General features: G+C 36.8%; 1 protein-coding gene across 5 annotated transcripts in view; it reads right to left on the bottom strand.

Annotated features, from left to right (window-relative positions):
• LRBA (LPS responsive beige-like anchor protein) overlaps positions 1-22,390 on the bottom strand; it is a 748,625-nt gene that overhangs the window by 186,228 nt on the left and 540,007 nt on the right. For all 5 annotated transcript variants that reach the window (XM_040251453.1, XM_040251452.1, XM_040251455.1 and 2 more), the window contains exon 44: positions 21,847-21,959. In XM_040251453.1, the coding sequence (XP_040107387.1) occupies positions 21,847-21,959 (113 nt within the window). The remainder of the gene's footprint in view (positions 1-21,846; positions 21,960-22,390) is intronic.

The following is a 22,390-nucleotide window of genomic DNA, read 5'->3' as shown; positions in this document are numbered from 1 at the left end:
CCTGGCGGGCTAGTCCCTAGGGTCGCCAAGAGTCAGGCAGGACTGTGCCACTGTTTAGTAGCAACATGGACTTCCCTGGTGGCTGAGACAGTTAAGCGTCTGTCTACAATGTGGGAGACCAGGGCTCAATCCCTGGGTTGGGAAGATCCCCTGGAGAAGGAAATGGCAACCCACTCTGGTACTATTGCCTGGAAAATCCCATGGACAGAGGAGCCTGGTAGGCTACAGTCCATGGGGTTGCTAAGAGTTGGACATGACTGAGCAACTTTACTTTTATGACTTTACAAGCAAGAGGTTATGTATTAATTTATTGTGGAAGTAGGACAGGCCTGTAGATACCAAAAAAGAGCAATTACAAAGTGACAGCAGGAAAAGATAACAAAATGGTTGAACTCAATATCATACGAATCCAACATGTCATAGAAATGTCAGGTTACATAAAAAAATATTGTTAATTATGTATAAGGAAAAGATAACAAAATGGTTGAACTCAGTATCATATGAATCCAATATGTTACAGAAATGTCAGGTTAAATAAACAAATGTTAATTATGTATAAGGTAATCAATATTCATGAATAAATTAAACAAAAATAATTCAAATTCAAGAGGATGAAAGAGGATGGACTATTAGGAAATGTGACATCATAACAGATGGTCATTCCTGGTTAGAGAATAATGATTTGTCTTGAGAAGATTATACAAAATAACTCTGATAAACAGATTAAAGGGGCTATTCTGATGACAATACAACTGTTTATTGGATATAAGTGAAGAATCTAAGAGTCTTAGATATATTATCTTACTATATTTGTAACAATGCCTTAATATACAAAACCATTAGCCATCCCAATTTACAGATGAAAATAATAAGTTCGGGAAGAAGTTAAATGACTATCAATCGCTGAGGCAAGATTCAGAGCCAATTCTAACTAGACTGACTATTAAATCCTAGAATAATTTGAGTTACATGGATTAATGAAGTGTTGGTGTTGAACCTATAGCACCACTGGAATCCTTTCATGGGACTTTTAGATTAAATGCTCTTTTGAAAAAACAATGTTATTTATACTTCACTCTAACCTATACAATGTGTGTGCTTGGACTTCACAGGTGATTCAGTGGTAAAGACTTCGCCTGCCAGTGGAGGAGAGGCGGGAGAGCTGGGCTTGATCCCTGAGTCGGGAAGCTCCCCAGGAGCAGGAAATGACAACCACTCCAGTATTCTTGCCTGAGAAGTCCCGTCAACAGAGGAGCCAATGGGCTACAGTCCGTGGAGTCACAAAGAGCGGGACACGACTGAGCAACTGAGCATGCACACACCTATAATACAGTGGATATTTGGCAGAAGGTTTCACAAATGGGGGAGAGCGATGAATATTTTGTGTTGGGGACGCTGAAAAGACACTTGGCAAAATTGCTTTTTTTAAAAAAAATGAACACATAAAAATAAGCATTGTCATCAAAGTTTATTGCTTCACTTTCCTTTTTTTAAAAAATTAACTTTATTGGGGTATGATTGCTTTAGAATGCTGTGTTTTTACTTTTCTCTTAATTTTTGTATTTATATATCCATATCTACGAACACAAATGAAAGCCTTTAATTCCTTGTGTTGCTAAAACGTTTTAAAGAAGCCAGTGAATTCTGTGCATCTCTACCACCTGCCTTCCTTTCCCACCTACAAGGAGAAGAAAATAAAACAACAGCCTGTATCATTTAAGCAATGCTGCCTCCATTTGGGGGTGGAGCCACTATTGTGTGTCAGTTGTAGCAGCCCTTTTATCTAAAAGACGAATATAACAGATTGATAAGCATTAGTTTTCAGGGTATTTCGTCATATGGTATATATGGCTGAAATGGCTTGGCACTTATCTTCATATACCCCACATTTAATTTAATATTGCAGAGAAAGTTTTATTGGCAAACCACTATGGCTTTTAAAGTTAACAAATAAGCACTTTTTTGTTTTTACGTACCAGAGGATTTTTTAATCCCTTGAAAACAAGCTCTCTTCCAAGTAACATTAAACATATACCCACTATATGATTTTAATTTAATCAACATATCCTGGGTAAAAGAAAGTATTCCGTTTTACTTATTGTACTTAACTGAATCTAAATAATTTCAAAGGCTCACACTGGTAGATTTAATAGCACCATCTTCATAGTTCTATATTATTCAGCTATAGTTCATATTAAGTGATTTTCAGTACAGTTATTTATCTGTTTGAGAAAGGCACATAAATCAATTAAAATAATCTGATAATGCAATGCCCATGTTGAGCTAAATACCTGGAAGAAGCCCCCCAAAATCTTAACAATCCAAGGTCAACTAAAAAAAATAAAATTATGAAAATGACAAACACCCAAGAGGCTCAATGCTGTTGTAACAAAATTTATTTATTCACAGACAGACTCACATATACACTGAAAGAAACAACTAGGACCATTAAAATCTGCTCCAAAATGGTGACGAGAGGCTCCTGAACTCACTTCTTGCCACAGACAAACCTAAACTTTAGCTACACATGGAATAATGCCCTCTGAAAGAAATCACAAGTTAAAGATGCGTATTTCAAACCACAAAGAAACCACTATATTTTTTAAAGGTATAAATAACAAGCCACAGTGAAGATAAACTGAAATCATAAAACAACCCAATCTGAAAGAAAACAGATAAAAGGAGATAAGACAGAAAGAACTGATATAAGGGATAAAAACAAGTGGAAAGAAAATGCATTTAAACTGACTATACAAAAATTTACATTAAATGTAAATGGTTTCAACACCCCAACTAAAATGTAGAAGTTATCAGAATGGCTATAAAAGCAAGACTGTATTATATGTTGCCCACAAAAAAGGAATTAAAAAAAATAAAGTCATAGACAGGTTTTTAAAAATGATAGAAAAAGATACTATAAGTAATAATAATAATAAACTACTGTCATGTCTATATAAATATCAGAAAAGGTAGACTTCAGGACATGGACTATCATAGGTGTGATGGGAGATACTACATGAAGATAATAACAGTTTATGAAGAAAGCACAGCAATCTGAAATGTGTATGCACTATCTTAGTTTCCTAGGGCTCCTATGATAAAGTACCACAAACTGGGTGACTTAAACTAATAGAAATTCATTCTCTCACAGTTCCGGAGGTTCAATGTTCTAACAGAGGATCTTTCTTGGTCTCGTCCAGCTTCTTGTGGCCTCAGGTACTCTTTCCCTTGCAGCAACATAACTCCCAATTTCTATTTCCATCACTGCCTGCTGTTCTCTCCTTTGCCATTTGTCTTACCATAATATTGTCATCTTCTTGTGAAAACACCAGTCATACTGAAATTAGGCCCACTTTAATGATCTTATCTTAACTTCATTCCACTTGCAAAGACCCTATTTACAAATAAGGTCCTGTCCACAGGTGCTAGGGGTTAGGATTTCAACATAACTTTTGGGGAGACATAATTCAACTCATAACATGTGCCCCAAAACAAATGCTGAAAATACATATAACAAAAAATGAAAGAAGTGAAAAAGAAGATACAGACAAATCAAAATTATAGTTGGAGACTTCAACATTTCTCACTCAGTAATCAACAGAATAGGTAGATAAAAAATTAGTAAGGAATATTACTCAGTCATAAAAAAGAGTGAAATAATGCACCGACATGAAAGGACCTAGAGATTGTCATATGGAGTAAAGTAAGTCAGACACAGAAAGACAAGTATCATATTATATTGCTTTTATGTGCAATCATATCTTTTTTTAATTAAAAAAGGGGTATAAATGAACTTAATTAGAAAACAGAGGTAGAGTCACAGATGGAGAAAACAAACTTATGTTACCAGGGGATAAAGGGGGAGAGGGATATATTGGGAGATCTGCACTGATGTATACCCACGACTATGCTGCAGTCCGTGGGGTCACTAAGAGTCAGACACGACTGAGCGACTTCACTTTCACTTTTCACTTTCATGCATTAGAGAAGGAAATGGCAACCCACTCCAATGTTCTTGCCTGGAGAATCCCAGGGACGGGGGAGCCTGGTGGGCTGCCATCTATGGGGCTGCACAGAGTCAGACACGACTGAGGTGACTTAGCAGCAGCAGCATACCCACTGCTACACATAAAACAGATAACTAATAAGGACCTACTGTACTTAGCACTCTGTAATGGCGTATATGGGAAGAGAATCTAAACAAGAGAGGATATATGTATATGCATAACTGATTCAGTTTGCTGCACCCCTGAAACTAACACAACACTGTAAATCAAGTGTCCTCCAGTAAAAATAAAGTAAGGATATTCCCAACGTAGACCATGTTCTAAGCCATACACCAAATTTCAACTAACTTAAAAGAAGTCACAAAAAAGTATGTTTTCCAATCATAATGGAATTAAACTAGCAAGCAATAAGAGAAAGACATGACAAACCTTTAAACCTGTGGAAGGGAAACAACACTCTTCTAAAGAATCTATGGGTCAATGAGAAACCCAAGAATCTATGGGTCATAAGGAAAATCAGAAAATACATTGAATGGAATAAAAATGAAAACACAATATATAAAAACTTTGTTGGACCTTACAAAAATCGGTGTTCTGAGGAAAATTTGTAACATTTAACGCTTGTATTAGAAAGAAAAAGAAGTTGGAAAGGAATAATTTAAATCTTCCACTTTAAGATACTAAAAAAATAAAAAGAAGAGAAATTAAAATTGAATCCAAATCAAGTAGAAAGAAAAATAGTAAGGGAAACAAAGCTGAAAACAACACCAAAAAACACAATAGAAACATACGAAACCTATAGCTATTATTATACTTAATGATGTAAGAGTAAATGCTTTTCCCATAAGATAAAAGAAAAGGCCCTCTCCGCACTTATGGTCAACATTATATAATGCAGTGAGTATTCATGTGGATATGTAGGAAGTCCCCAAAAGTCTACAAAAAAGCTACTAGTATGAATAGTTGAGTCAAACAAAAGTTGTAAAACACAAGGTCAATCTAAAAATATTCAACTGTGTTCCTATAAACTTTGAAAAGTTTGAAATAAAAAAAAAAAGAAAAATTTAAGGATAAATTGAAAATTTTACCATACAACACTAAAAGCCACGAAACCTCAGACAGAAATTAAAGAAGACCTAAATGAATGGAAGATAAACCATTTGTGGATTGAAAGATTCAGTATCGCTATAATTTTTGGTAAAAATGGCCTACCAATTAAATGCGAGCCCAACCAAAATAGCAGAATTGACAAGCTGATTCCAGAAAACCTAGAGTAGCCAAAACAATTTTAAGAAAGAAGAAATAGCTGGACTCACATGACCTGATATTATGACTATAAAACTACATACAGTAAACGAGACAGTGTGCTACTGATACAAGAATCGATTATGCTTACTGACCAGAATAAATTCTAGAAATAGACCTGTACATACACATCCAATCTAATCTCAATAGAGGTGCCCAGATAATTCATGGGAAAAGACAGGCTTTTCAAAAAGTGGTATTGGAAGAACTGGACTTCCATTTGTTAAAAAAAAAAAAAAAAAATGAACCTCAACTATTATTTCACAGCTATAATACATGATGTTGCTGTTGTTCAGTCGCTCAGTCATGTCTGACTCTTTGCGACCCTATGGACTACAGCACGCCAGGCTTCCCTGTCCTTCATCATCTCCCAAAGTTTGCTCAAACTCAGGTCTATTGAATCAGTGATGCCATCCAACCATTTCAACCTCTGTCACTCCCTTCTCCTCCTGCCTTTAATCTTTCCAAGCATCATGGTCTTTTCCAGTAAGTCGGCTCTTTGCATCAGGTAGCCGAAGTACTGGAGCTTCAGCTTCAGCCTCAGTCCTTACAATGAATATTCAAGGTTGATATCCTTTAGGATTGATTGGTTTGATCTCCTTACTGTCCAAGGGACTCTCAAGAGTCTTCTCCAGAACCACAGTTTGAAAGCATTTATTCTTTGGCACTCAGCCTTCTTTATGGTCCAATTTCCACATTCGTACATGACTTCTGGAAAAACCATAGCTTTGACTACACAGACCTTTGTCGGCAAAGTAATGTCTCTGCTTTTCAATATGCTGTCTAGGTTTTTCATGATATAGACAAAAATAAGTAGCACCAGCTGCAACAATACCAGAGGGTAATAATAATTATGTTTGACACAATTTGTTCTTAGAAAAGTCAAACCATCATCAGGTAATAAAAAGCATGTAATGAAAATCAGAAGATTTTAACTTTTTCAGTAGGACATTCTCTCAAATATTAATATATACATATATATGTGAATTTACCAGTCTCTTGGCAATAATCCTGTGAATGGTGCCCAAAACACGCTTAATAATCAATTATTTGACTAAACACATTTAATATAATCAGGGTATTATAAATAAGTGTTTATGTTGAATAAATGTGCTTACTGTAATAAGCGGATTTGGAGAATAAAGACTTGGACAGGAATGTGGACATGTGACTAAAAGATACTTTAATACATTACTTATTTTAAAAAGCAGACTATTACACATTCACATAAATTAAGTTTTTACTGTCACAGGGAAAGACGAGAATGAAAAGGTAACACAAGGATATAAAGAAACCTACAAATGTATGCAGGTTTTTAAAATGGTTTCTTACTATATTTACTGTCTTTAAAAAATGCCCCAGCCTGAAATTAGAAGTACAATTTCAGTACTTATTGAACATAAAGTTTTTTTCAAACTGTTTCAAAAAAATTTTTTATACAAGTTTATGGTAAGTATATGTTCCTTACTTGGATTTACCCTAGTACTCGCAGCACTAAACTAAGAAAACAGGAAGCATGATAGGATAAAACAGGTAACATTATGTAAATAAAATAATTTATTTATAAATAATAATAAATGATCACTCCACACCATAGTAACTTATGATGATTTGAGAATAAATACTTAACTTTGAGAAGGATTACTGGACTGGCAGTGTGTTGCTGGTACATGTCAAGATTATTCATCTCCCTGACAGTAATATTAACCACAATCCATTTCAGTAACTTTAGTTTATCATTTTCTGACTAATGTTAAAAAAACAATGTCAGTGAAGGTTGCTTAAACTAAGTGTAGGCTTAACCCCTGTTAGAGTCATAAAAAAACTTCCACAAGGTAACTTCTAGTAAAAAAAAAACAAAAAAACAAATCTGCCATACATAGTACTAATAATTTAAAGATGCAAATTGTAAAAAATAGTTTGTGCAAAACCAATGGATTACTGTCCTAAGTTAAAAAAAAACTGAAGCAAATCCTCTAAACACACCAATATATTGCCCCATATGTATGTATGTGTGTGTATATATACGTCTATATATGTTCTCATTTTGCTAAACTTAATTTTAAATTATGGGCAAAGTGTTGAATAGTCGTATTTTAAACAAAATATATCACACTGTACATGTAATAATTTAAAGTTTTGAAAGGTCAGTGTACTCATGAAAAATTTTCTTCAGTATTGTAACAAATACTATATAAAAAGCAGTCTGCTATTCAGGACCCTCAGATTAAGTACCCTGCTACAGGTCCTTCCTAATAAATGGAGGCAGGCTGACACAAGCCTATTTAAATCCAAAACTTTCCTACTGTAGTTACTGAATTTTATCTTTCCAAGCTATACCCCCTTTCATTTTGGATATCCCTTTTGGAAAGCATCTGTACTTACTCTCGACATTCTATAGTAATGTTTTCTTTTTCTATTAATGCAATAGCTTTTCTCTATGAGGGTATTTATTCTGTTTTGCTTTTAAGGCTTCTCCTTCTTAAATTGTCTTTGTTTCCTCTGGTTTCTTTTATTGTTCTATTCAATTTAGTCTCTACCGTCCTTCACATTGAACGCTGTCTTTAAATGCTTGCTAGTACTTGGTCATATCTTCATTTCTAACAATGAGGCACAAAAGAGCTGACTTCAGTCACTGAGTGTAAACAGAAATGTGACTTTTATGGAACAAAATCATATAGGCTCCAAGTAGGATTCCTAAAATGTCAGTACATTTGAGGTCTTTTTATTGAGACAATCAGTATGTCCAAAAGAGTAACACAATTTTCCGCCTTACATTTTGGGGCTGGTATAAGCCTGGCTGTTGGAGTGCTGATATCATGACAGCAAAGGGGTCTGGGGGCCTTCACCCTTCAGTACTTAAAGCCTTCTGTTAATCCTCCTGCTTTCCATTCCTTACTCTTCAACTCCCCCTCTGCTGTTCTTCCTGTTCTCCAATCAGAAACTTGTCTGGTGCAATTTCTCCAAAAAGTAAACTTCTAGTCTTTTGCCGAGATAAAGGGAAAGGTAGTCCCATTTTGAGAAGAAGTAGACATAAATGCCACTGTTCAACCAAAACTATTCTTTCTAGTTGTACCTAAAGTCTACCAGATCAGTGATAGGGACACATCTGAGGCCAGATCCTAGCCTTCAACAATTAGGAAATCTATGTCCTTGGAGAGTTTCTTAACCTCACTATACCTTGGTTGCCTATGTGTAAAATAAAGATAATAACATATTCGTTACAGTGTGGTTGAAGGGACTAAAGAAGAGTACATATATAAAATGTTTTTTAAAAGCACCTACTTGAGATTCCCTCACAATCCTACAAAAAGATTCTAAACTTTCCCATATCATTCTTTTCGCTAATTGGACTATAAACTCCCCAAGGCCAGGGAATGTAATTCAAATCAAAATCTCTAAGATCCATGTGGCATATAACAGCATATTTGGTGCCAAGCTTGAAATATATTTAATATATTTTGTCAGACAATAGAAAACAGCCAAGTGTGGGATAATTTTAATTTCTTTCTCTGCATTTATATTTTATTTAAATGCTTTAGGATCCACTATTTACCACTATAATATAATAAAGTTGTTTTAACTTTGAATTCCTTTGGTTTAACTTAAGCCCAATAAATAGAAAAATATAGTAAAAGTTATAACGCCCATCATTTTAAAACAATATTCCCCTCCCCACCAAAAGAGTGTTCTTCTCCCTCTGTGACATCTAGATGGTATATTGATTCCCAGTGTATGTGTTGCAGAGCCCACTAAAAGGACTGGCATTTGTCAGAAACAGCACTTAAAATTTAAAGAGATAAAGAAGTGCTGTCTGATCAACAACAGTTAAATGTCCGGTAGTCAATTCCAGGTCAGGATGAATGCTGTATATTGTGTGTGTGTGTTAGGAGAATCGTCTCACATATAAAAATACACGGCCAGATGGTAGGAGATATGAAGGAGACAGGGATGGGGGAAGTCATCTACTCGTGCTTTAAACAAAGAGAGAAAAAAAACACAATAAACACAAGGATGCACAACAGCAACTGATCAGCAAGTAGATAAATTTAGGACAACCTCGTTCAGATCTCTTCATTTATTTCATAATTTACTCTTTAGAAACACTTTGATCCAGAGTAGAGCCATTTGCTTGTCTTGATTCTTAAGCAAAATAACAACTCACACTGTGCTTACATTCTGAAGTTTTAAAAATGCATGATTTTTCTTATCCCTCTACCTTGAACTCTTATAGCATTTTCCTTCATTTGAAGAATGTATGCTTTAACAAATAGAGATTCTACCTTGACCATTATAAACTACTGATTATAGTTTGACCATTCCTGCTTTCCCCTCACCAATCTTCAGTTTATTTTTCAGTAGAACAGTAACTTAGAAGACTAATTTCCAGAAACTAAGAGAAACTATTACTCAATAAACAATCATTAAGTGAAAAATAAAATGAATGCTCAGGAAACATCAGGTGTTCTCTAGAGTTAACCAAACATTTGTCTTTTCCATAAAACAGGTTTGGTTAAAAAGCTGGAAGCATAACCTGGGACAAACACACCAGGAGGCAGCAACTAGGAAAAGCACTTTTCGAGCAACAGAACGCTGGTTGCACCTAACCATGCACTTCAGCATAAGAGGTGAAAAGCAACTTGATACAATAACATTAAAACAGACTCAGCAATTGATGCCAAGCACAGAAAGCAGAATAGCATACTGCAGTGTTTCCCAAGCTTCTGGGCCAAAATTCATAGCAAGAAACTTGTCATTTTAAATCATAACCCAGCACATACACACACACACACACACACACACACACACAAAGCGATGAACTGCACAGTGTTTAAACTCTGGTTCTATCCACCATCTGTGTGACTTTGAACAACTGGTTTAACCTCACGGTGTATCAATTTCTGCTCCTGTAAAAGATAGTAATAATACTACCTATCTTGGAAGGTGTTTGTGAGGGGTTAAAAGAATTAACATATGTAATATACTCCAAAGTGGGATGTTCTTATAGCTGAGTTTTCGTTCGCAAGATTTCATTTGGAAATTGGTTGGTCTATCTACTGCATTTCAATCTAACAAAATACTTGTTTTTTGGAATAGACATCCAGGTATATGGACTTCTCTGAAAGCTCAGTTGGTAAAGAATCTGCCTGCAATGCAGGAGACCCCAGTTTGATTCCTGGGTCAGGAAGATCCACTGGAAAAGGGATATGCTACCTACTCCAGTATTCTTGGGCTTCCCTTGTGGCTCCGCTGGTAAAGAATCTGCTTGCAAAGAGGGAGACCTGGGTTTGATCCCTGGGTTGGGAAGATCCCCTGGAGAAGGGAAAGGCTATCCACTCCAGTATTCTGCCCTAGATAATTCCATGGACTGTATAGTCCATGGGGTTGCAAAGAGTTGGACAAGACTGAGCAACTTTCACTTTCATCCAGGTATATACATTAAATATTCCAAAATAACTATCTTCATCAATTAGAAGAGAAATGATTGCATCTGATTATTTTCATTTTCCTCACTTAGAAAATTGGCTTACACAATCTCCTACTAAGGAAAAAAAGTAATAATAGCACAAAAAATCTTATTAATCCACCATGAAATCTCTGGTACTGAAACAACAGCTATTATAATTTGTTTTTATGGTATGACATTTTGTAAATATATTCCTGGCCCTGACTATAACTTCTTATAAAGAAAAGACAAAAAGAAAATATTCTTGTCTCTTTCAAGGAGGCTGTCAAAATATAAAACTAAACTCAATGTGTATGTGTAAAATATGGATTAATGTCACTCCAAAGTTTATGCATGGTTAGATCTGTCTTCTCATCAGTCAGAATTTTAGACTGGTGATGAAACAACAGGGAAACTGGAGGAAAAAAACAACTTCAAAACCGATTTCTACTTTTTTTCAGCTTTAAAAGATTAAAGCATTATGTTAAATGAGGAGTTTCTCAATAGAAGAAAATAATAAATTTTCCTCACATTTTCATACTATAATAGATTTGATCTTAACAGATTGACAATATTACATTGCAATTATTACAAGGAATATAAAATTGAATTACTTCAAAAGGACATTTTTTACATTATCTGTCTCAGAACTTTTCTTTCTAAAGAGAATGATTAGAAAAATAATACAAAAGAAAGGCTGTTAATTACATTAATTCAGCTTCAGAAAAAGAATTCCTGTAAAACATGGACAAGATTACCAAATAAAATTGTAGTTTCGTATCAAAACTTTGGGGACATAAAATGGATATAAATATGCATAAATAATTCAATTCATTTTAAAAAGCCAGTCAGGCTATATTTTCCACTTAAGAATGAGGATAAGACTTGTTTATGATTTAAGTTAAGCTTTGCACACAATGTTTTCTTTGATTTCACAAGTTTACTTAAACAAATAGTAGTATTTGCTAAGGAGAAGGAAATGGCAACCCACTCCAGTACTCTTACCTGGAGAATTCCATAGACAGAGGAGCCTGGTGGGCTACAGTCCATAGGGTCACTAAGAGTCAGACACAACTGAGCAACTTCACTTTCACGCATTGGAAAAGGAAATGGCAACCCACTCCAGTGTTCTCGCCTGGAGAATCCCAGGGATGGAGGAGCCTGCTGGGCTGCCATCTATGGGGTCGCACAGAGTCGGACACGACTGAAGCAACTTAGCAGCAGCAGCAGCAGTATTTGCTAAATGTATACTATGGGAAAACTTCCATATAATTCTAATATTTTTTGTCTTAATATATGTATTTTATTGATGTATAGTTGACTAACAATGTTTCAAGTGCATAGCAAGGTGATTCCGTTGTATATGTGCATATATGTTGTATATCTACTTTTTAAATTAGAAATCTAGCATTCTATTCATACTAAGTGGCTGACACCTTCAAAGCAGCTCTGACTGCAGAACTAGAAGGCACGCCTACGGTGTCTCCTCATAATGCAGAGAGAGAGAGTGCATGTGTGCGTGCACATTTGTGTGTGTGTGAGAGTGTATGTGTGTGTGCACACACACTCAGGCATGTCTGACACTTTACAACCCCATGAACTGCAGCCCGCCAGGCTCCTCTGTCCATGGGGTTTTCCAGGCAAGAATACTAGAGGAGGCTGCAATTTCCTTCTCCAGGCATATAATTCTATTATAATCATTTTTCTTACAGATACAGCTCATTTTATGTATGTGACACACTCCTGAAAATATGTCTATAAACAGATACTTGAAAATGGAATCACACTGGAAACATTGTGGCAGACCTTAATATCAATAGGAATGAGATACAATTTATAAACAATTTTATATACACAGAGTACAATTTTCAAATATCATATATGCTTGATTATTTTACTTAAAATAATGCAAGTCTAAACTCACTTATTTCCATCAATAGTTAATGAAAACAGTTAGTATGAGTAGAATTCCATTTTTATGAACTTGAAAGACTTTTGTAGCATTTGAATTACTGCCACTTTATAGGAGAGGAGATGTTAGTTGTAACTTATGTGGTTGAATATTAGAGCTCCCTACTTCTTCCAGCTCTGCTAATCACACCACTGTTGGCTATACAATATGTGCTGTTCAGCTCTTGTTGAAAACACTTTTTATAAATATTCCTTTGTCAGCACAGAAAGCAATTCTTCACAAAATCTCTTATAATATAAAAATGGATACTCCTACAATTAAAGGCACTAAATCAAAAAAATGATATTTTTATGTCTCTGTATAGTGGATATGGACATTTATGGATAGATGGTAATGAAAATTACTCTTTTGCTTTGGTTCTGAACTTCCCTCCCCTTCTTACTTATAATCTAACAAAATAGAAAAAGCAAAATTACTATTGGTCCTTTAGTAGGACATTAAAATACCTTATTTATCACATACAGAGATAAGTTATAAAGGCATTAGTTAAAACAGCATTTTACACATCCAGCAAAACTACGAGGCAAGTTCCTTAGAAACAGCTGTAACATACAAATAAGATTCAATTTTAATAAAAGATTCTGTTCAGCTGGCAAGTAATAACTGCATTTTGCTGATACCATTTCATTGGATTCTCATAATGAAAAAATTCATAGGGCCTACTTCAAAAAAATTGTTTTGAAGGCTTTCTTCTGGGCATGTAAGACTGTTAGTGGGATAGAGAACAAAGATAAGGGTCAGTGAACAGACCTTTGGCAAGAAGTGGTAGGACACGCCAACGGGGTGGGAGCGCTTGTTCAGTCCAGCAGCGGCAGAGGAGAGAAACACAACCTCAGCAGGAAAATCCAAACAGCCTCCCACCTATCACCATTACAGCCTGTTCCATTCAGATGTGAACATGCTCCTGGTCCACAATCCATGCAACTACTCACTGCGCCTTCAAGAGCCTACAAAAAGCCCCCCAAAGCACAAAGCCTCTTAAGCTATGTGCTTACACAGAAGTTCAAACTGGAGGACTAAGTTTAAGGAAAACAAGGGAGTTCTTCTAGATGTCGAGAAAGGGTATATATTTATTTTGTGAAGCAAATTTTATATTTTAACAACTTAATGAAAAATGAGATTTTTACTTTCCCACACATAAAATTCAAATAAAGGAGAGACAGTGGGATATAACAGCCTGAGAATTAAAGAGCTGTCCAGTGTTTACTATTAACCTCCTGCATGGTTCAGGACACAAGTCAAATACAGTCCTCATTTTTATTAGACAACAGAGTTCTACAGGTTCCAGTGAAATACACAGGGTTTTAGAACAAATACAGCACCTGAATGTAAGTAAGACTTTCCTTTTTTCATTTTCTTTAAAAAACTCCCCTCCCCCCCCCCCAAAAAAGCAACAAGAAAACACTTCTCCATTTATTATTCTACACAGTCAATGGGGCACCAGGGAACTTCTGCTGATCTGGGCCTCATCTGGCTGCTCTTGGCTGTGCCTGCTCCTGAGTCTGCAGTCAGCTGAGGGCTACATGGTGTGGGCTGGCCTCAGCTGGCACAGCTCAGCCATCCCCCACGTGTCAGTCTTGACCCTGCAGCTAGTTAACCAGGGCATGTTCTCAAGAAGGTCAAAGGGAAGCAAAAGCAAAAACATGCAGGTGCTTTTTCAAACTTCTATTTTGTGTTTAGTTTACTAACCAACTCTTTTTTCTCCTCTTACTGGCCTCCTTTTTCTTTTTTTCTTGAATTGTGGTAAAATAGTCATAACATGAAATTTATCATTTTAACCACTTTTAAGTGTACAGTCCAGTGGCATTAAGTACACTTAGGCTGTCAGGCAACCATCGCCACCTTCCATCTCCAGAACTTGTTTCATTTTGCAAAACTGAGACTACACTCAAAGAAGTCTCCATTCCTCACAACACACTCAGGCCTTGGCAACCAGCATTCTACTACTATCTCTATGAGTTTGACGCTTCTAAATGCCCCATGAGTGAAATCATACAATAGTTGTCCTTTTGTGAATGTCTTGTTTCACTTAGCATAATGTCTTCAAGGTTCATCCACACTGCAGCACGTGTCAGAGGTCCCTCCCTGGTAAAGGCTGAACAATATTCCACTGTAAATGTGTACCACCTTCTGTTTATCCACTTATCCATCAATGGATACTTGGACCGCTTCCATCTTTTGGTTACTGTAAGTAATACTTCCTAAAATATGAAAATGGGTATACAAATACATCTTCACGTCTCAGCTTTTCTCTCGGGTACATACTCAAAACTGGAAGAGCTGGGGTCTTCCCTGTGGCTCAGGGGTAAAGAATCTGCCTGCCAGTGCAGGACGTGCAGCTTCCATCCCTGATTTGGGAGGACCCCACGCGCTACGGAGCAACCAAGCCCCTGCGATAAACTATTGACCCTGTGCTCTAGAGCCTAGGTGCCACAACCACTGAAGCCCATGCTTCGCAACGAGAGAAGCCGCTGCGTGGGAGAAACTGCACGCCGCACCGAGAGGGCAGCCACCGCTCACCGCAACTGCAGAAAAGTCCACGCAGCAACAGAGACCCGCCACAGTCAGAAATAAACAAAATTATATTTAAAAAGCGGACTAACTGGATCTTAAGGTAATTCCTTTTTTTTTTTTATTTTGAAGGAACTGCCATACTTTTTTCCACATCAGATTTACACGTTTACATTCCCACCAGCAGTGCATACGGGTTCCAATTTCTCCAAATCTTTACCAATACTTGTTATGTTAGGTTTGTTTATTTTTTAATTAAGCCACACTACCGGGTGTGAAGTGGTATCTCATTGTGGTTTCGATAAACATTTTCTAAACATCAAGTAGTGTCTGAATACCTTTTAATCTGCTCATTGGCTATCAGTATAACTTCTTTGAAGAATTGCCCAGTAAAATTCCTCACCAATTTTTGAATCGGATTGTTTCGGTTTTGTTCTATAATCTACAAACTAATCCCGGATAAGGCCTTCTTTTGAAAATGAAAACTCTCCTTTAAAAGTGAAAAAGGAGATACACAAACTACTACAATGTCTTACCACAATCACAGAAACTTACCACAATCACAGAAAACTAGCCAATCTGATCACATGGACTATGGTCTTGTCCAACTCATGAAACTAACCCATTATATGTGGGGCCACCCAAGATGGATGAGTCATGGTGGAGAGGTCTGCCAAAATGTGGTCCACTGGAGAAGGAAATGGCAAACCACTTCAGTATTCTTGACTTGAGAGCCCCATGAACAGTATGAAAAGGCAAAACAATAGGATACTGAAAGAGGAACTCCCCAGGTCAGTAGGTACCCAATATGCTACTGGAGGTCAGTGGAGAAATAACTCCAGAAAGAAGGAAGGGATAGAGCCAAAGCAAAAACAACATCCAGTTGTGGATGTGACTGGTGATAGAAGCAAGGTCCGATGCCGTAAAGAGCAATATTACATAGGAACCTGGAATGTTAGGTCCATGAATCAAGGCACATTGGAAGTGGTCAAACAGGAGATGGCAAGAGTGAACATCGACATTCTAGGAACCAGCGAACTAAAATGGACTGGAATGGGTGAATTTAACTCAGATGACCATTATATCTACTACTGTGGGCAGGAATCCCTTAAAAGAAATGGAGTAGCCATCATGGTCAACGAAAGAGTTCAAAATGCAGTACTTGGATGCAATCTCAAAAACGACAGAATGATCCCTGTTTGTTTCCAAGGCAAACCATTCAATATCACGGTAATCCAAGTCTATGCCCCAACCAGTAATGCTGAAGAAGCTGAAGCTGAATGGTTCTATGAAGACCTACAAGATCTTCTAGAATTGACACCCCCCAAAATAGTCCTTTTCATTAAAGGGGACTGGAATGCAAAAGTAGGAAGTCAGGAAACACCTGGGGTAATAGGCACATTTGGCCTTAGAGTACAGAATGAAGCAGGGCAAAGAGAATGCACTGGTCATAGCAAACACCCTCTTCCAACAACACAAGAGAAGACTCTACACATGGACATCACCAGATGGCCAACACTGAAATCAGTCTGATTATATTCTTTGCAGCCAAAGATGGAGAAGCTCTATACAATCAGCAAAAACAAGACCAGGAGCTGACTGTGGCTCATATCATGAGCTCCTGATAGCCAAATTCAGACTTAAATTGAAGAAAGTGGGGAAAACCACTAGACCATTCATGTATGACCTAAACCAAATCCCTTATGATTATACAGTGGAAGTGAAAATTAGATTAAAGGGACAATATCTGATAGACAGAGTGCCTGATGAACTATGGACGGAGGTTCATGACTTTGTACAGGAGACACGGATCAAGACCATCCCCAAGAAAAAGAAATGCAAAAAAGCAAAATGGCTGTCTGAGGAGGCCTTACAAATAGCTGTGAAAAGAAGAGAAGTGAAAAGCAAAGGAGAAATGGAAAGATATAAGCATCTGAATGCAGAGTTCCAAAGAATAGCAAGGAGAGATAAGAAAGCCTTCCTGAGTGATCCATGCAAAGAAATAGAGGAAAACAATATAATGGGGAACACTAGAGATCTCTTCAAGAAAACTGGAGATACCAAGGGAACATTTCATGCAAAGATGGGCTCGATAAAGGACAGAAATGGTATGGACCTAACAGAAGCAGAAGATATTAAGAAGAGGTAGGATGAAGAATTTTGACTACTGTTTTTCCAGTAGTCATGTATGGATGTGAGAGTTAATCTATAAAGAAAGCTGGGCGCTGAAGAATTGATGCTTTTGAACTGAGATGTTGGAGAAGACTCTTGAGAGTCCCTTGGACTGCAAGGTGATGCAACCAGTCCATCCTAAAGGAGATCAGTCCTGGGTGTTCATTGGAAGGACTGATGCTGGAGCTGAAACTCCAATACTTTGGCCACCTGATGTGAAGAGTTGACTCATCTGAAAAGACCCTGATGCTGGGAAAGATTGAGGGCAGGAGGAGAAGGGGAGGACAGAGTATTAGATGGTTGGATGGCATCACCGATTCAATGGACATGAGTTTGGGTAAACTCCGGGAGTTGGTGATGGACAGAGAGGCCTGGTGTGCTGCAGTTCATGGGGTCACAAAGAGTCAGACACAACTAAGCGACTGAACTGAACTGAACAATTTCTTAGTTCTAAGTACTATACCTAAGTACTAAGTTCATTTCAAAAGATCCTGATGCTGGGAAAGACTGAGGGTAGGAGGAGAAGGGGATGACAGAGGATGAGATGGTTGGATGGCATCACTGACTCGATGGACACGGGTTTGGGTAGACTCCGGGAGTTGGTGATGGACAGGGAGGCCTGGCGTGCTGCAGTTCATGGGGTCGGAAAGAGTTGGACATGACTGAGCAACTGAACTGAACTGAACTGATGTACTATACCAGGCACCAAAAATATAGAAATTAAAAAACTAAATCTTTCTATTCAATGATTTTCCTTAATAGGAAACACAAAGAAGAAAATGTAAAATTATAATAAATTATGTAATGCATTAGAAAAGAAGAATATAGAGAGTACTGCGCAAGTCAAAATTTTTGATCATGGAAACAGCAACAGCAAAAGCACAAAAGGTGAAAGAAAACATGAAGCAATACAGGATCAGATGATGACAACAAAGTTATGGGGCAGAGGCAGAAGAGGTGCTGATCAAACAGGCAAAGGCTAGGACCTAAACACCACTGTTTGTCATGACGAAAATGTTGACCCTCGTGTTGACACCCCTGGTGACTACTTCAACTAGACTGTGTGGAGAATCAGATTGTACCCTGTGCATACAGATGAAGTTACTCCTGGACATTCCTAATGTTATCAAGCCAGGACAAGAGGGTACACCTGAGACAGGCAAATAAGGGAGCCCTCTTCCTCCGACATCAAAAAAGGGGAAATCTTTGGATTCCGCATGGAGGACACTGGATATGGTGAGTAAATTAGAGCCTATCTTGTGGTAGTCTGCAGAGAGTAGGCAGTGATCTTCAGACAGACTATAAATTGGTAGAGCCTGTACTTCCAATGTGATTGGGTACTCAATAAAGCTTTACTTAAATACTTCACTAAAGCCTAAAACAGATTTGAAAGAGTTAAGGGAAGGGACTATGTACAATCTTAGAAAGAAGAAGTCTCATGTTCTGAGAACTCCAGAGTGACCTAGAAGGATAACAGAGCAACAGGGGCTCAGGGAACAGGCAGGGGAAAGGCAGCAAAGAACCTCCAGGTTAGATTTGTAGAACATATAAACATTCTTCAGGTACTGGTAGAAATTTCTAAGAATTGTAAGAAAAAGACTGGACTTTCTGACGTCTGAACAGATGGGAGCAGGGGTACAGTGTTCCTTTTACATTAAAGGAATATTTTTTGCTTCTAAATTTTTCATGCTCCTAAAATTAACTGGAGGAATCAGTTTCAACTCATTAAGTATTTCATCTTAGTTTTTCTTTCCTAGGTCTTTCTGAAGGGGCTAGAAACAAAGACAAATCCAGCAGCAACCCTGGAATAGGAAATGGCAACCCACTCCAGTACTCTTGCCTGCAAAATCCCATGGTCAGAGGAGCCTGACAGGCTACAGTTGCAGAGTCGAACACAACTGCCTGATGAGCACGCACCTGTAGGAACAAGGACAATGGTCCAAACTGCATGTTTCACATACATTTCCATGTAAAAGGACTCCCACTAGGGTGCCTTAAAGAAATAAATGATACTAAACACTAGAACTGGGCCAGAAAATGTGAGGGTTAAGACTAAAGCACCTTGTTATATCAGAGAGCATGGAAGTTTTCAGACTACTAAGATTGTATCAAAACAACGCAGGAACAACTTGAAGAAACTCCCCTTGATCAAAGCAGGAACAAGTGATCATCAATGAAAATACTAACTGTCGTGGGTTGAAAGATCAAAAACACTTCAGTTTTGTGTACAAATTCATAAAGATAAATATTTTTTAATTAGGTTTCATTGGAGGGTGTTGGGAACCAATTCATTGTTTTAAAAGCTGGTATACAAAAAGAAACGTTTATCCTGCCTTTCCAATGTTATGTGCCATTGAAAAACTTAATAACAGATGAAGGGATGTCATCTCTTTAGAAAATGGTTCCAAATAATACATGAAATAAAAGTGATAGAATTTAAATACCATGATTTTGCAATGCCTACTGAACTAATGAGTTCTGGCATTAAATATGACAAAAGAAAAGTAAATTAGAGGGGCTTTCCTGCTGGCTCAGTGATGAAGAATCTGCCTGCTGATGCAGGAGACATAGGTTCGATCCCTGGTTAAGGAAGATCCCACATGCTGTGGGGCAACTAAGCCCAAGCACCAAAACTATGCCCCCTGTGCTCCAGAGCCTGGGAGCCACAACTACTGAGCCCATGTGCGTCAATGACTGAGGTCCTTGTGCCCTAGAGCCCTGCTGCACTAGAGATGCCACTGCAGTGAGAAGCCCAGGAACCAGAAAAAGAGCAGCCCCCTGCTTTCCGCAACTAGAGAAAAATCCACGCAGCAACGAGGACTCAGCACAGCCAAAATAAATAACAGTATAAAAACAGCAAATTATATATTACACGTCCTTTGACAGAAGAGTGCCACAATTTCCTATGAAGCAGTTTTGCTGAAAAAAACCGAATCTGAATTCTATAAAACTCTGGAATCAACTACCAATTTACTAGGAATATAGGAGACAAAGAAACCTGTAGATTATGCCACACAGATGCAATAAGCAAAATACACACTACGAGAAAATCTACAAGACAATATACTTCTTCAACTAAAAAATTGGCGGTGGGGGGGTGGGGAGATGAAAGAGAACTCCACAGAATAAAAAGACTTAATTGCAATGTGTGGTTCTTGTTTGTATCCTGACTGGAATAAACAAACTAAATACAATTTTGAAAGCCTACCGGGTATTTGATGATATTAAGAAAGTACTGTTAATATTTTTAAGTTTGCTAATGGTATTTGATGATATTAATTCAACCTACTGGGTATTTGATGATATTAAGAAAGTACTGTTAATATTTTAAAGTTTACTAATGGCATTATGGTTGTGCTCTGAAAAGGTTTTAAAAGTATATATTGACATATTTATGAATGGAATGATATGATGTCTGAAATTTGCTTCAAAGTAATATGGGAAAGGGGAGAGAAAACGAGAGTAAAGATAAAACAAGAGGAACTACAGGTGATAATTACTGAAGTACAGTGATTGATACGTGAGAATGTACCTGTTTTGTCTACTTATTATTATTCTGTTTGGTCTACTTCTGTATATGCTTGGAATTCTCCATTATAAAAAGTTATAAAGAAAAAAAGAGGCATATAAGCTCATTTTTAAATCACAAAATGATTCAGGATATTCCATTTATTGATAATTTATGACAGAAAAGGAAAATTCTTAATGATACTTGAAGATATGAGAAATGTTTATAACCATTGTGTATAATATAAGGCAATTATTACTTATTGATATGTGGTAAATTAGGGGTAGTTTTTGGTTTTTTATGTATGTGTTTCACATTTTAAAATGTAATACAGTTAAAATTAATTTTTTAGAACTTGAAGGAAATGTATATTTTTTTATTTAATTCACTTAATACATTTATTGTATTTAATAATACACACTCTATACTTGGCAAGAGGGAAATAATGGTGAACAATGACACAAGAAGAACCAAAACAATGAGGTAGAAGAATATGTGAAATGCAGGTCATTTTAGATGCTTTGACAAGAGGAAGGGATCAGTAACAGTCTCTATGAGGTAGTGTTCCTGAAGGGCTGAGAGGGTCAGCCATTCACAGAGCAGAGACGAATGTTCAAGGCAGAGGAAGCAAAGTGTGGAGATAAGAAAGAAGCATTCTGTATTCAATGATAAGCCAAGAGAGGTTTAAGCACTGAATCTGTGGAATTCAAAATTTAATTGCCATCAAGGTTATCATGCATATTAAATTTCTCTGTTTTAAATTTGAGAATAATGAAAATACATTTAAAAGATAAATATATTAAAGTTATAATATTAAAAAGTTTTTTTTAAGTATTGTGAAAATAAAGATAATCAGATTTCTTTTTATATGCAAGATAATATATAATATTTTATATACAGTATTTCAGATGAACTAAGAAATTACCTTGGACAAATCTCTGAAGTTACTTGGCAAAGTAAGATCCAGTTCTTCCGAATCATAATTAGTAATGACCCATGGAAAGACAGGATACTGATTTAAGTCATTGTAAGTCCGTCCTGGAAGAGGGAAAAAATCATTCTTAATTTAGAATAATAAGATGATAAGCAGTCTGGAATATATTTTGTCAAAAATAATAAGAACAACAATTTCTGAGTGCCAAACACTGTTCCCAGTGCTATCATTTATTCATTATTTCATTTAGTTTTCACAATAACTCTATGAAATTAGGATCACCCCATTTTAGAGATGGAAAATTGAGGCACAGAAGTTTATGTAACTTGCCCCAAATCATGGAACTAGCAATGGTTGAACTATATTTAAATCTAGATACTCTGTACCCATGCTAATGTTCTTATAAATTCCACAACTATTTTTATTAATTGAAACCAAAAAAATAATCTTCACTAAGAATTTAAAAAACAATTTCCTATCACATAAGAGTTTTTCAAAACCAGAATCCTTTCTCTGCCATTAATTAACTAACCAA

Source organism: Oryx dammah, unplaced genomic scaffold, assembly GCF_014754425.2.
Source record: "Oryx dammah isolate SB20612 unplaced genomic scaffold, SCBI_Odam_1.1 HiC_scaffold_12, whole genome shotgun sequence".
In the NCBI taxonomy this organism is placed as follows: domain Eukaryota; kingdom Metazoa; phylum Chordata; class Mammalia; order Artiodactyla; family Bovidae; genus Oryx; species Oryx dammah.
This window is presented reverse-complemented; position numbering and strand designations above follow the sequence as displayed.